The sequence below is a fragment of the Schistocerca piceifrons genome, chromosome 9, assembly GCF_021461385.2.
Source record: "Schistocerca piceifrons isolate TAMUIC-IGC-003096 chromosome 9, iqSchPice1.1, whole genome shotgun sequence".
Lineage (NCBI taxonomy): Eukaryota > Metazoa > Arthropoda > Insecta > Orthoptera > Acrididae > Schistocerca > Schistocerca piceifrons.
In genome coordinates, this window is record NC_060146.1 from 103007621 (window position 1) to 103023282 (window position 15662).

General features: G+C 41.0%; 2 protein-coding genes across 2 annotated transcripts in view; both read right to left on the reverse strand.

Moving 5' to 3' along the window:
• Positions 1 to 5319: 5319 nt before the first annotated feature.
• LOC124716737 (molybdenum cofactor biosynthesis protein 1-like) lies at positions 5320 to 5754 on the reverse strand. Its single transcript, XM_047243280.1, has one exon. The coding sequence runs from the start codon at positions 5752 to 5754 to the stop codon at positions 5320 to 5322; it is 435 nt and encodes a 144-aa protein (XP_047099236.1).
• The window catches only part of LOC124717062 (molybdenum cofactor biosynthesis protein 1-like), a 111698-nt gene continuing 101651 nt past the window's right edge, over positions 5616 to 15662 (reverse strand). The window contains exon 9 of the mRNA XM_047243745.1: positions 5616 to 6104. The gene's annotated coding sequence lies outside the window, so the exon portion shown is untranslated. The remainder of the gene's footprint in view (positions 6105 to 15662) is intronic.

Below are 15662 nucleotides of genomic sequence, written 5' to 3' on the forward strand. Positions count from 1 at the left end.
TAGGGCATAAGCATCACACACACTTAATAATAGTCAAGCATATTTGCAACCGCAAAATATTGACTGGGCACAGGTCATAGAATCTAATATAAAACACAGGTATTTCAATATGCATGTCCAGTTACTGGAACAGTGTTATTAAGGAAGCTGTTGAGAGACAGAAGTTTTTGCTTAAATTCTGTTTGGATCTGTATTGTCCCGGGTCAAACAACAGAGGGACAGTGTTGGTGCCTTTTGACACCTGTTCTCGGTTAATATTTCACTATCAATAACATCTGAAGTCAGTCATATTTGACTGTGTCACGGCATTAATTATTATTGGCACCGTGTGTTACCTTTCTGCATATACTGTCTGTTTCCACACTGATGCAGCTTCACTCACTGAGGATGTAAAGTGCTTTGGACAGTAATGTCTTATTTAATTTGTGGCAGAAAATGATGGAATGTTCACCAATGAAATTCCTGACACGTTAAAGACATTACCCATTTGCATGGCTGTAAGTTATCTGAACATCAAACAATGGAACGTCCAGGATGTAATAATGACAATTCTATGAAAAGGATAGGTTGCTACTCACCACATAGAGGAGATTTTGAGCCACACACAGGCATAAGGAAAAGACTGCTATAGATATGAGCTTTTGGCCAAAAGGATTTCTTTTAAAGTAGAAAACACACACACATTCGAACAAGCACAACTCACACAGCAGCCTTTACCTTGCGCCACATTGTGACTTACCGTCTCCTCTATATAATGAATAGCACACCATCTTTTTCTTTATTTGGTCATCAAGCTCTCAGTAACAGGCCACAGCCTACCAAATCAGCAAAAACTTGGAATTCTACATTGAATTCGCTGAATGATAGATGGCGTGTAATGTGTACGAAAGGATCAGCAACTACCTTGACAGCTTTGTGCATCAAGAGATGTCTGGTGATTATAACAAGGGACATTGTCGAGATGTTATGTCAGGTATGAGCATGAAGTAGCACACGTGAGAAGACATCACACAATTTTGTTTTGTGACCTCTTCCACTGTGTGAAGTGTATGATCCCTTTCTGGAATTTTTCAAATAATTAATGGAAGAAAACACCAGAAGAACAGCATTATTACTTTCACCTTTATTAAATACCTTATAATTTACACCAGATGATGTACAAAATAAACTCCAAATTACTGTAACAACATAGTGCATCAGGCACACATTCATTTTCTAAGTACAACAATCATACCCCAAACTATAACAATTAAAATATTGAAGACCAACATTTAATTTTAGCTGCTACAAAATTATGTCACAGATAACAATTATTTAATTCACTTCTTAAATACAACAATTTAATTTAAAAAAGACAACAAATAACATTTTAAAGTACAATATTGAAGTTTAGCTGCTGCAAACATGCATAACAATCATCTATATTTCAACATTCTTACAAAAAAATACAACATAAAAAGGAAGAACTGATTGTAGATCATCATGGATGGGCTACGTAAAATAAATGACAAAAATCAGCAGCTGTAAAAGGCAGATTTTTTTTCCAACTACAACCAATTCCTGCATTTTACAATAGCATAAATGTATGCAGCTCTTTTTCCCCAAATTTGCTGCTTCAGATTATTAGTGTCATTATGAATTCTTTTAAGAATTAGAGGCACAAACAGATTAATAAATACAAACAAAAGCAGGAATATTCAATTTGCTCGAGGCTACTAAATGAAAGAAGAAAGGGGGATAGGGAAGAGAAAAAAGATCGCGAAAGAAAGAAATAAACTGCTGATTGTTTGCAACATTCCTAGACTCAAAACCCTAAGCAAAAGAAACAGTAATGATAGCATTGATTTAAAATCATGTCAGAAAAGACGGCAGATAATTCTAGGTGATCCTCCATAAAGCCATGGTCTCATGTTGTTAAACCCCTGCAGGATTGTTTGAGGGACAATGATTTGACATTGATTGTTAAGTCAAAAAGGCAATGCATCTTTGACTGAAGAAACAATCAAAAATATATTCTTTTAATGGAATATTTACATTGCAGTGTACTGATCTAAGAAACATACTGAAAAGAAACATGACTATGTTGAGAAATTTTCATTTTGTATTTTCTTATATTTGTAACCGCAGTACATGAAAAAAGTGACACTCGACATTTGAGTTAACTGAAAGATGAAAGATTAGGATTTCATGCCCTGCCGATCCTTGTCCCCAAACGGGGACAGCCCGCAAACAGTATTCTACCAGCCAGCTTGGACTGAAAACATAACACACGAGGATCGTGCCTGTGAGTGTAGATGGCACTCGGAATATCACGGAACACAGATACCCGAGGATGGTGTCTGTCAGAGCAGATTTCAGATGAAGCAGGAAGGCAGAGGGAGCAAATTACAGACCTGCTCCATCTGACGGTCAGTCTCAAGTAGCACTTTATAAAAGCAACGACTAATGTCACCGAAATATGCAAGGAAGACAATGATGTCCGACTGTGCAAAGAACAACTCGAGAATTTCAGCAAACTTCTGGAAAAACCTGAAGAACTAAATTGACAGAAACCTGTTCTGGATTGATAACTTACAAAATAAAACATTTTCAATCTCTGGACAAGTCACACACAAGAAAGATAATAGGCCTTTAAAAAAGAGAATACCATAATGCTGAAACATGTAAATGAGCCTGGCCAATATGCTCTACACCTCAGCAAAAGTGTCAATGAAGTGGTGCACCTTTTAGGAACTGTTAAAAAAGTGTCATTTTACATCAATAAACACAGCAATGTCAACCTGATCCTAGGAGAAAAGAGCTGATATACACTATTTACTTAAGAATGAACACTTCACCTCAACTTATCACAGCACAGGACCATAAAAAATTGAAATAATAGAGAAACACAGAGGACACTACCACACAGCTGGGGGAGAGCACAGAGAGAGAGGGAGGGTGGGAGGGGGAGGGAGAGAGAGAGAGAGAGTCTAATGACCTACTTACTCACTCTTTACTGGCAACAAGATAAGAGAGGAGGTGGTGTCATATCAAAATTGTAGAGAAAATGCACGAGAAAAAGTTTTGACAGTAGCAAATTAACATACTTGCTAGGGCTTATTTTCTGTTTTAAATATCTCTCAAATTGATCAGGTATTGGAAGTAGAAAGATAAATATTTTGAATTAAGACTTAAAGCAGGATGGAAACAGGTATCATACTGGCCTGAATATAAGCTACACTATTTCTACAAAAAATGTCCAAAAAAATTAGAGTATACTGCACACCCCATAAAAACTGGGACTTTTATGAATCATAGAAACCTCAACTGTAGTGCTTCTTAAGTTTGAAACAAAACAAAAATATCACTACAGTTTGTAAATCAATTATTGTGTATAAGGTAGCAATTCAAACATTCTCTTTGTTGATATCCCATTTAGGTAGTGACGACAGAGGGATCCAGAAAAATGTAGACATTCTCTGATAGTTATTACCTTTGGAACAAAGTGTTATATGGCTGCAATTTTGAGCGGTAGCATAATCCACTGTTTTCCCAACAGATCTTGTTGCGTGGGTTTCCATCAGATGACAATGCAGCACTGAATGAAGTACAACTATTGTTTGAGCAATGCAAGGCTGTACTGAAGTGGTACTGTAAGTACGAAAACATGATGAAGGTACAATGGCAATGGCATAATGTGTATGGAACTCAGCCACCAACATATACAATAATTAATTGTATTTGAGATAAATTTTAAGCCGACGATACTGTTTAAAATGTGCACAAGGAAAGGCCCACCGACCGAGAACATCAACCTCCAGGTTCCAGCACTGCTGTATTGCAACATTTTTCTAGATCATCTCAAAAATCTGTGTAGCAGGGTGTATGGGAAAGTGGGGTAAGCCGATCAAGTGCATGATAAATTCTGAAGGCTGCAAAGTGTAAAGTGTACATTCCAAGATTGTTTCACACTATGAATGAGGACAACCCAAATTGAAGGATGGAGCACTACGAGTGGTCTGAAGGCATGCTTCACGAAGATGAATGGTTTGCAGGGAAGGTTATCTGGCCTAACGAGGCGCAATTCAACCTGAACGGTATTGTAAACTGCCATAGCTGTGTGTACCGGGCTGCTGAAAATCCTCATATTCACATGGACAAACATGTTACTTCACTTGGTGTTAAAGTGTGGTGTGGTCCGTCATAGCGTTGTTTCTCTGACCCATTCTTCTTTGAAGGTACATAACTGGTGAGGTGCATCATTTGCTGCAAACATTGATTTTATTAGCCATCCAATAAGTGTTTGGAAATAAAAGATTTTTACCTACAAGACTGCACTCCACCTCACCACCACAGAGATGTCAGATCCTACTTAAATGAAAATCTACCTGGCCGATGGATAAGTCGAGGAGGAGCTGTCAAGTGCCCACCAAGGTCTCCAGACCTTACAATTCTCGACTTCTACCAATGGGGGACCTCGACAAACAAAGTTTACCAACAGAACCCAGCTACACTGAATGAGATATGAGAAACCATCAAGACATCCTGTGCAGCTACCACACCGGCAACACTGACAGCTGTACTTCAGTCAACAATTCAGCAGCATCAATGTTGCTTGGCTGCTAACAGGTGTCACTTTGAAAACACAAAATGATCTTCCTCCTATGCAATAATTTTGACACTATGCCATTTTGTTCCATCAATATTGACTATAAAAGAGAGTCTACATTTTTCTGGACGCCTCTGTATTACCATTCTCAAAGTTTCACTATTTTAGACAATGGGACAGGCACAGTTTTTCTCTAACTAAAGAATAAAATTTATTCTTCCCCAATGAAGCACAACATTTGAGAAAATTTTGGGATTCAGTACAGTTACGATGCAAATTTCAAACTCACAGTTATTCATCTAACAGATGTGCTTTTGAAAGGTACGGTTCAAGAAATGCTGCATGTGCAATGCCCGGGATTGTAGAGACGGCACTGTACTTTGGGAGGAGAGTGACAAAAATACTGACAGTGACAAAACAATGACTGGTAGTAAAGTTAACAGTGTCTTACATGAAAATTGCAATTGAAAGCTTTGTTTTTATGTGTAATTTATCTACAGTGTAATACAAACAAACTAGTTAAGGGTAATCACATTCTGAAAAGCTTTTGTAAATGGGTAACGTGACAAATTATTTTTCATTAAGTTTCTCTCTTTTTCGAAATTAAAAGTGCAACTTATATTCAGGCCAATTCAATGTGTATATAATTTATGATAACTATGAACAGACTTTGAAATTTGCATACATCACACCACGTATACTTAACTTATTTCACTGACCCACACAGGTGCTCATGTCCGGTGGAAGTCTCCTCTAGTTCCCCCACTTTTGGCCAGAAGCATTATTTCAGATATCACAATGTCATGACTCACAGCTTTGCACATATCGTACACTGTTAAGGCGGACACCGATACAGCAGTGAGAGCTTCCATCTCCACGCCTGTCTGCCCTCTACACTTTGCCGTGCCAGTTATAATCACACAGTTGAGAGCAGAGTCCAGTTCAATGTCCACAGCCACAGAGGATAAAGATATGTTATGACACAGAGGGATAAGGCTGGACGTCTGCTTGGCCCCCACAATTCCCGCCAGGCGAGCAACGCTAAGTACGTCACCTTTCTTCAGGCCATTTTCTCGTACAAGTTTCATCAGTTCGGGTCCCACAAAAACCTTTGCTTGTGCCGTAGCAGTCCGTTCTGTAACTGGCTTCGAACCCACGTCGACCATTTTCGCTCTGCCGGTCCGGTCGACATGAGTCAGACTTCCGAACTGTGCTCCCGAACTGCAGAAACAGCGAGAGAAGACAGAGGGCTGTGCTCTGTGCATTTGTCTTGTTAGGAGTCCTGCACTGCACATAATGCTTGAGGTACAGGGAAGCAAAAGAAACTGTTTTCTAGATTCAGTCACTACACTCAAATTATGTGATAACAACTGAGACATCTGTGTATCCGACACAAACAGGGGCGGAATATTGGTATCTGAGAAGAAGTACTTTTGAAAATCTTGTTTCTGAAGGTTTAACAACTTCCGACTTTGTGCCTTCACGACATCACTGCAGCCATCGAGTTCAGTGCCACCTGGAACCAAAATACATGCTGTAACAAAGAACTGTTCATAATCTGAAAATAGGTTAACTACAAAAGAATTTTTAAGCATTCGTGTTCAAGACAAGTTCTTTGAACATTAATGATCTGTGATGATTCTTTTCTTTCCTAAGCTAAGGTCGAAAATCTGTTTTGTCTGCAGAAGTGTGCAATATGAATATTACACAAAGTTGATAGGAACATCTCACATAAATCTCCTCAGTGGCTTTAGATTTCTCAATCTTGCAGGTGTGGATACAAGGGGAAGTCGTGGCAATGGTGATAACTACCACCCACTTCCCAAACAACATATTATACTGGGGTGCACTTAAGAAGACAGCAGTGTGGTGCGTTCTGTGCAGAAAGAGATGGGGAAAGCTTTATGGTGCTGTCTGTGTGTTCTCTCTCTCTCTCTCTGTCCCACAATTCACATTCCAGCCACTTCCAACCCTCGTATCTGGCACAGGCCACTGTGTCTGCTTCTGACTCTGCCTAGCAGAATTTATGCGGTCGAAAAACTATTGCTGTTGCTTTCTAATGTAATACTTGTCATGTTTCCTTTATGCCAGCCATTGTGAACACTAATGGCTAAGTAACCTCACCATACCTAAATGCCTTGTATCATACATGCACCCCAAAATGCACACGACAGGCAGATGTGGCAGAATGACATGATGTCTTTATATTTTTTACTTCAGCAATTTCCAAATTTCACACATAACTTTTGGAGAAGGAGGTAGCATGGAAACTGAAGTGTCTCAAAAATGGCAAGTACTTCCAGAAATGACAAGCTACATTTAATAAAGGACAGTTTTCAGTTGCTCGTGCTAGGGTCTGCCCACGAGGACATGCTTTTGGTCTGATTGACAATATTCCAGCCGGGTAAAGCTGCACGCCACTAGGCTGACCATACCAGCTGTCAACAACAGATTCGATACAACAACAACAACAGAAAGAACGACTTCCCGAACACAGTTGGAAATCACTGATAGAAACAGTATTCCCCTCATTCACATATGTCTGCAGACCTCTGTTCAGTCATAATGTTTATTGAAATAATGATGGTGAGTACACACTTTGACAGAGTTCAACTTGATTGTTACATGATTGTTCAATTTTTTCCTTCTTTCCTCCTCCCTTTTCTCTTCCCAAAATCTTTTCATTCTTTGACTGTGTTCTTGTTTCCTTTGATATGTACAGAATTTGTCTCTTTCATTTATCATTTCCATTCTGATTCCCGCTTGTTTAGGCTTCTTCTATTTCTTGAAACCAACTGTTTTTTTTTTTTTTTTTTTTTTTTTTTTTTTTTTTTTTTTTTTTTATTCAGGCATTTACTACATCCTAAATCCCTTTGTGAATCTGTCGCTGTTCATTGTGTGTATGTGTCCAAAGAATGTTAGTCGGTGTTTTCTAATCGTGACTGTGAGTCTGCCTCTGTGTTCTTATAATTCTCTGGTAGATCTCTTCGTCCATATACCATCTCTGTGCACTGCTCCAAAAAAAATTCTGAGGATTTTGCATTGTATTCTTTCTGCTTTGAGGTGCCTGGTCCTCAGATTGTGGTAATTTCTGATACAAAGAGTGCTTCTGATACTATAACTGTATTTTAGCGCATGCGTTTGCCTTGTACTGAAATGTTTCTTTTATTATAGTGTGTCCATGTCAGTTTGTACACTTTCTGAAGGTCTTTTGTTTGTTCTATGTTTTCTTCCTTCTTTGATCCACCTATTTGTATTGTTACTATTATATTGAAACATTTAATATATTTTTGTGTGTTTATTATTGTTATTAAAATTGTAGATGTCTGTCGTATGCTAACAGCGAGGTTGCTAGTGTGTTGCATTTTTGAGGGAAGCTGGGTGAGGGGGGGATGGAAACAATAACAAATGGTCACTCCCCCCCCCCCCCCCCCCCCCCCAAATAACCAAACCCTGGATGCCAATACATTTGCTCTGTATAGGTGTTTGTGTCCAGAAGTAAGAGTCAATTTATCAAAAAAAGCAAAGCAAAGCTTCGTGTTCTGGCCCACATCAGAACCAGATGACCAACCACAGTGTCATCCTCTGCAATGGCATCACTGAAAGCAGTATTGGGGGGGGGGGAGTCAGCACACCCTGTTCTGGTCACTACCAGCTTTCTTGACCTCGGAGTCGCTATGCCTCACTCCAACAGTTCTTGGTGCACCTCATTCCAGTCCTCCCACCAAGGAAAACCACGGGCAGTACCATGGGTGAGTCACAGCTGAGCAGCTGCCTGCCCCCTGTACCCACAGTAGCTGCCACAGGACACTCTTTGGAGTGTCACTAACAAGCACACACTTCACAGTGCTAGGTGGCCAAGAGTTCTGGCTCAAAGTTCCTGCAACTGTGGTTGCAACTTCCCCAGTGTGACTTTCCCATTCTTTAACAGGGTATTTCAGTGTTAGGGGCATGTTCACATTGGACAACACTGTCCAGTACAGGCTGCTACCTTCCACCCGTGCTCTCTTGCACTGTGCATTGCATCTTGCACTAGTGGGTCATAAGGACTCTCCTCTTCTGTATGTACACTAAAAAAGCAAAATTGTCTTTTCAGACAAAAAAGTAAAATTTTCACATATCCACATTCTACCCTCAATATAAGTATCCTTATGCCTGGAAGACGGCAGATCCACCGAGCAGACCCCACCCGACGACCTGTAGCAAGACCGCAGCACAAGAGGCAGGAATGCCATCTGTTCCCTTTCATGTTTCTGTCTTCCTTTGCCACCTATCAGTAAGTGATGAACCAGCTATAAATCTGGACTTCGCTGCCACCAATCGAGAGGCACTGGCTCGCAGACAGCACGAGCTCATTGTCCTACTGATGGGCGGAAGCAACACAACAGCAACACCAACGCCAGTCACACCACCAGTGAATATACTAGAGAGGCCCTCAATATCACCGCTGTAGTCCTCGAGCTGGAAGTGACAGCTCCGTGGAACAAAGATGGACCTTGGAAGCTGGTGGGTCCAAAATGCAATCAGCAGCAACATACACGAACAACTGAGCCTACTGACTCACACGGCAAATGCAGCACGCTTTTACCCACACCAGTTCCAGCATCGGTAATATGAGGGACCATACAAACAATTCTGCAGCACATCAACAACACAACACTACCCCAGCTGCTATGCAGTACACTACACCGACTGGCTTCCCACTGGTCATAATACACAATTACACTTGCCTCGGCAAGCTAAACAAGACATTTGTAGAATGTCACTCCCCACCATATACCAAACACAAAACTCACAAGGGACCATGTATTACTGTATGTATGCAACAAAACAGATTGCACCAATATCCTGAACTTCATCAAAGCTGGGGGAATTGAGTATCATAAATATAGCACCCACAGGGGCAAAACTCGAATGTACATTGTGAAAGGAGTTGACATCACAACCCTCAATGACATTCTTCATGATATAATCACAGCTCTCAGCTGGGACTGTGAGAGCACGAGATGAATTCTGGGATTCGTGACACACAGACTGCAGCCAAACTATTTAGTGGAGTTGGCCAACGCAGCTTACACCTGCACCTTTCTGAAGCAGATGCTCCTGCTTCACATGGTCGTAGTAGAAATATAGACACCTCCACGTGTCCCCCAACAGTGCCAACACTGCCAGCAGTTTGGCTGTGTAGCACCCGATGTGATCTGGCACACGGTGCCGTGTAGCACGACACTTTAAACTTGGTACAACTATCAAATGTACCAAATGTGGAGGGGTCCATGTGCAAACTACAGATGGTGTGCAGCATACAAAGAAGTTCTAAGGTGCAAAAGTCCCAAAGACAGACAAGTGGTAACCAGAACAGCTCCAAGGCACTCCCCACCCCCCAACCAGTAAACCAGTAAGGTGCGGAATCTCTTTTACTAGCACTGTCAGTGGAAGTGGATGAACTGAGGATGCACAGAGCTCCACAAACTCATGGCACACTCCCCCAACAACAGAACCACAACCCATACCTGCAATGCTAAAAACTGCGCCTGTACTGATGACAACACTGCCGGTCCCAGACAACACCAAGTCAACTCTGGTCATCTTAATGCTAAACACTCTGCTTGGAACTAACAAAGATCAAACACCAATAGCAACAAACTATACGAACATGCACTGCGCCAAAACTACATTACACTATTGCCAGCTGAGGTGACACTTAAAACAGGGAACAGAGACTAGATGTGATAGACATTAGATGTGATAGGCATTAGATGTGATAGACATTACAGTCACAATCAACATTGAAATTATACACGATTTGGCCTCACCAAACACCTGTAATACTTTACATGGAAGAAACACTGCAGTATGATGAATCTCACAGGATACTGAGCTACAAGCGCGTGAATTGGGCATTGTTCAAGGAAATGCTGGAAAGTCGTATCCCACAAATTCCCAAAATTACACAAAGCAAGAAACTTGATGAAGCTGTCAAAGCCCTTACCACTGCAGTTCAGGATGCAATAGCAGGCACCATTACAGTACTTATACCACAAGAATGCTCAATGGCCCTGCTCCCAGAAATCCAGGGGCCGATGTCAATGAGAGATCATCTCAGGAGATACTGGCTGTACAAACAACATATTAACAGGCTCCAGGGGATCATACAGGGTAAATTAAAACTTTTAAAAGCACAAACTGGGACAATACACTCGCAGGGCTGCACACCACATGACCTGGAGTGGGGCAATTAGCTGTCCACTCCACCAAGAAGAAATACTACACAACAAGTTTACAAATACCTTACAGACCAGCATACTCCATGGAGGAGAAGCATGAGCTGATGACCAGAACACTAGCAACATCATTCACACTGAATCTGGCTCCTTCCAAGCCAGCACTGCTACTTGAAATGGACCAGGAGGTTACATGGCTTGTAACCCAGCCCAAGTGCAATGTAACAATACATACTGCTACACATGAAAATACACAGGTTATTAAGCACAAAACAGCTAGAAAAGCTCCTGGTCCCAATCACTTTCAAAATCGTGTCCTCCAGGAGTTCACGAATAAAGCTATAGAGTATCTCACACATATGACGAATACCATTCTACAACATCAACACTTCCCTGTCCTGATGTTCAGGACGCCAGGGAAATACCACTCCCTACCAGAAAATTACGGAGCCATCAGCCTGCTGAGCTCCCTGAATAAGATTGTTGAGAAGATGATTCTCAAACATCTTACCATGCACTGCAACACCAATGACTCACTGAGACTGGAGCAATTTGGATTCAGCAATCACCACTCCACAACACAACAACTCCTCCGTGTAGTAGAACATATTACACACACACCCCCCCCCCCCCCCAACACCAACAAAGCTACAGGAGCGCTGTTCCTAGCCTTCAGTCATCTATGGCACAATTGTCTCATTCACAAACTCTGCAATGCTAGTCTCCCCGACAAGCTCATACATCTTACACACTCATATCTCACCAATAGAAGCTTCAACACCGACGTTCAGGGCAAACAGTCAACACAACACAGTATACAAGTGGGATTACCCCAAGGCAGCATCCAAGGGCCCCTCTTGTTTAATCTCTACGTCAATGACTTTCCAACTGAACAAAACACGATGGCGGCCATCTACGCAGATGACACTGCCATCCTAATGCAAGACTGGAACCCACCAGGCATAATTCACGACTGCAAACAAAACTGCTGAGCCTTTGCTGGAATGACAGTGTGTTAAAGCAAACACTGACAAGTGTGAAGCAGTTCTGTTCACTGACAAACCATAACAACTGCACAAACATTAAGTGTTCTGGCATACCCACAAGCTCTGGAATGAAAATTAAGATCGCAAGAGCAAAAAAGGCAGTGAACGCACTGTCAGCCAATAGCCCACTGCCAAGGGCCGCACCACGACGGGAGCAGGCCCCTAGACAAAGAGAATATAAGTGCCGCTCCTGCCAGCCTGGGCCACTCAGTATTTTGGACAGGATTAGGACAGTATACGGACAGGCCTAGCACAGAATGCTACAATAACAGTTATTAGTGATCCACAAACTGTGTGTCAAACTTACACGAACATTGTATATAACAAAGGACTAGGATTTATACTGCATGTCGCCTATCGCTTGCGACACCATTGTAAATTCCAGATTAAGCATTGTCAAGCTTCTTGTTTGTAATAAAAACTATTAATGTTGTTTGCTTGAATTGTTCTATAGCATTTTGGGAATGCAGCATCCTTTAGGCACCCTATACGAGATGAGTGGGCAGGACCTCACACATTAAGACTGCAGACAAATAACACTACACACGTGCCCAATACGTTTCAGTGTGAAAGTCAAATACTTCGGTGACAAGCCAACTGAGCAAATGCAAGGTTCAAACAGTGTTACTCTAAGCTCAGCAGGTAAAGCACACTGAACAGGAGGGTATCGAGGTCCATGTACACGACACTATGACGATACGTGCACCTCCAGTCTGGGGTTACTGCCAACAGGTGATACAGGACAAAGTGCTCCATGATACACACACACTGTGGACCTTCACAGAGAATACTGCCTTGAGACTCTCACATAGGTATTCAAAAAACTCATCACACAACTGTACAAGAACTTGAGACACTCTGACAATCCCTTCATTCTGAACCTGTGAAACTACAACCACAACCATGGGTGGAAACACAACTGCTAAAAAACACTTCTATCTAGGGACAATTAATCACCTGTGGACAGCACAAGCTCACAGACAAAATAAACACTGGTAAATCCCTGCATTACAGCAAAACTAAATGGCATTGCCAGCTGCAAATATCTAGCTGACCAACCGGCAATACGGGAAAGCAGTATTGCACACTAAACATAAACATATCCAACCAAACCTCTTAAATCGTGGATCGCTTTATGGCCAATTGACCACTCGTATAACGACCTTGGCATGTTACAAGTACAGATGCTGTAGGTAGCCCAGGAGACACTCAGGTGCCCAGCCCAGCAGTACCCCTCCTCAATAGGACTGACACTCGTAAAGAGTGTTTTAAGCTGCGACAATGGTATCGAGCATCACACGATACCCAAAACTAACGACAACCTCATCCTTGCAGACAGAAAGAAACTGCTACTGCTCTTACTATCTGTCCAGACTATTGCAGAAGTTCTTTTCCTCTGGTGCTTGCCTCGGCACTTTTCTCCCTCTGCCCTTAAAACTGCTACATTCTGCTCACTTCTCGACCACTTCTATCGCCTCAAAGTGCCTTTATTAGTGGGTAATCCTATGGACAACATTGTGACCCCACATCCTGTGTACGTCTCAATTGTAACTAACCAAATGGAGGTGATGGTAGAACTTTGGTGATGGTCACCATGTCAGTGTGGGGAAAAAAAAAAGAGGCATTACCAGGAATTTGACCTGGGTCCTCCACATAGCAGCAAGATATGTTGACCACTGCGCTGCTCAAATGGACAAGAGAGAATTTAGCATTAATTGCAAAGTTTGCAACCATAACAATCACAATATAAATAATTTACATACAGAGTATGCATTGAAGCTTAGGGTTAAGAAAGCTGTTTTATATTCAGGTGTAACACCCTTTTAACATCTGCCAGCCGACATTAGGAGCAATCTGGAAATCCCCAAATATTCAAAATTAATGTAAAAAATGCTTTATTAGCCAGTCCACCAATAATTTATCTGGATATGTGAATGTGAATTTACCTACCTGTCCCACCTCAGATACACAATGCACAGACACTTTCTAACAGAATCCCACATTTGGCCATGCAACATATTCTCTAGGAGCAGACAGGAATGGTATATGGTTTACTCCACAGAGGGAAGCTGGCAGCAGCTTTGGAATGCCTTTTGAAGTGGTGATTCCATCGAAATAATAGCCTATGTGCAGGTACGGTTGGTTCTCCACAGAACAGAAACTACTCTACTGGTCCCATTGACAGCATAAAGGGCATTGCACAGGAAGGAAGTATATGAATTTATCAGAATAAGTTTAGATGACAGTGTCCTGTGTAAAATTAAATGCCCATTTAGCATGAAGTATTAAGTCAAAATAGTGGCAGAGCAGTTTAAGTAGCAGAGCATTGGCTTTTTTCAAGTAGTTGCTTCTCTGTATATTTATAAGAATAAAATGATGTAGAACTGATCCCCCTTCAATAATGATTAATCTGAGCAGATTAGTAGTAGATGAAAATGGTTGTTAGTAGTTCAGTGGCACTTCTCGCTTACTCGTTTTACACCCCTGAAGGCTCTCATCGGTGATGGAGCTGTTGCAATATTACATGTGAATGAATGGCTGAACTCGATAATTTTCAAGGTATTCAATATTCTTGTACAGTGCATTCAAAACAAAGTTATATAAAAATGAAGAGGGATGTGTACTTCATAAACTGGCTTGACACAAGCACACAACAAAGCAGTGTGATCTAGCTTACTCAAGCACCTCAGTTTCGCAGGAGACCCTGACGCAACAAGTACACACATCATGTTTGCTCATTGTTTTTTATTGCCTGTGCTCGAGCACAGTATGAAATGTATTAATTTTTATGGAGTCAGCTATGTACTGAATAGGACTTTCAGCAATTGTTTCCCTGTGATTTTCTTAAATTGCTTTGAAATGGACACATCCAATTTCCTTCTCCAATCTGGGGCTGCATCCCATCTCTAACTAATTTGTCATCAACAGGACATTAACTGTAATATTCCCTTTAATGAACTCATTTCCAGCAAATTGCTAAGCCGGTAATCTTCCTTTCTGTATTGAATAATAATAGTAACCCTGACATTTACATAAAGAGGCATACCAGCAGCAGCAGTTCACTGGCTTTTAAACTTCATTTGATGCATACAGAACATTGGAGATATACTGCAATGTCAGTAGGACATATTTACTGAGAAAAATCACACACAACACACTTGCCTCCACTGAACACATCCACACCCATTAATGAACAGGCAAAAATCCACAAAACCTAACATTCTAGAAGTGGAACAAAATGAATATTTTTCAAATACAGTGCTTAAAAAAAAGTTTCACACTGCCCTCACAGCCTGCATACTTTGTTTTTAACCCATTTGTGGGCACATTTTTTGTAGCAGCCCTGTAAAGTTAATTGTTTTGGTACCATTTTAGAAGTGTCAACTACATTTAATTTTCGATTATTTTATTTTTGTGATTTAGGAGCAAAAAACTATATGGTAAGTATACTTCCCACTGTCTTTAGGAAGCTTTCTGAGTTACTATTACATGTGAAAAAAAAAAAAGGAATTTTCTGTTTTTATTTTACTATTTACTACTATTTTACAACCCTAGAAACTTCATTTAACACTACTTAAAGAAACGAGCTGAGACAAGTCACAATAGCGTATATTGCAGAATGAAACAATGTGTTCTGTTGTAACAAGTGACAACAGTACTGACGTCATGACAGACAGACACTAATTGTTTACCATATTACCACAAAAGGTCAACCACGTCCAGAGGAGGTACGACATATTCCCAAGAGCATAGTAAAACAACTAAATTAGTGGTAAGTGTGGTCAGTTGGTGGTAAGTATCCTT

Bases quoted from the DNA above. Each gene is read 5' to 3' on its own strand.
- LOC124716737 (XM_047243280.1), bottom strand. From the start codon at position 5,754: ATGGTCGACGTGGGTTCGAAGCCAGTTACAGAACGGACTGCTACGGCA.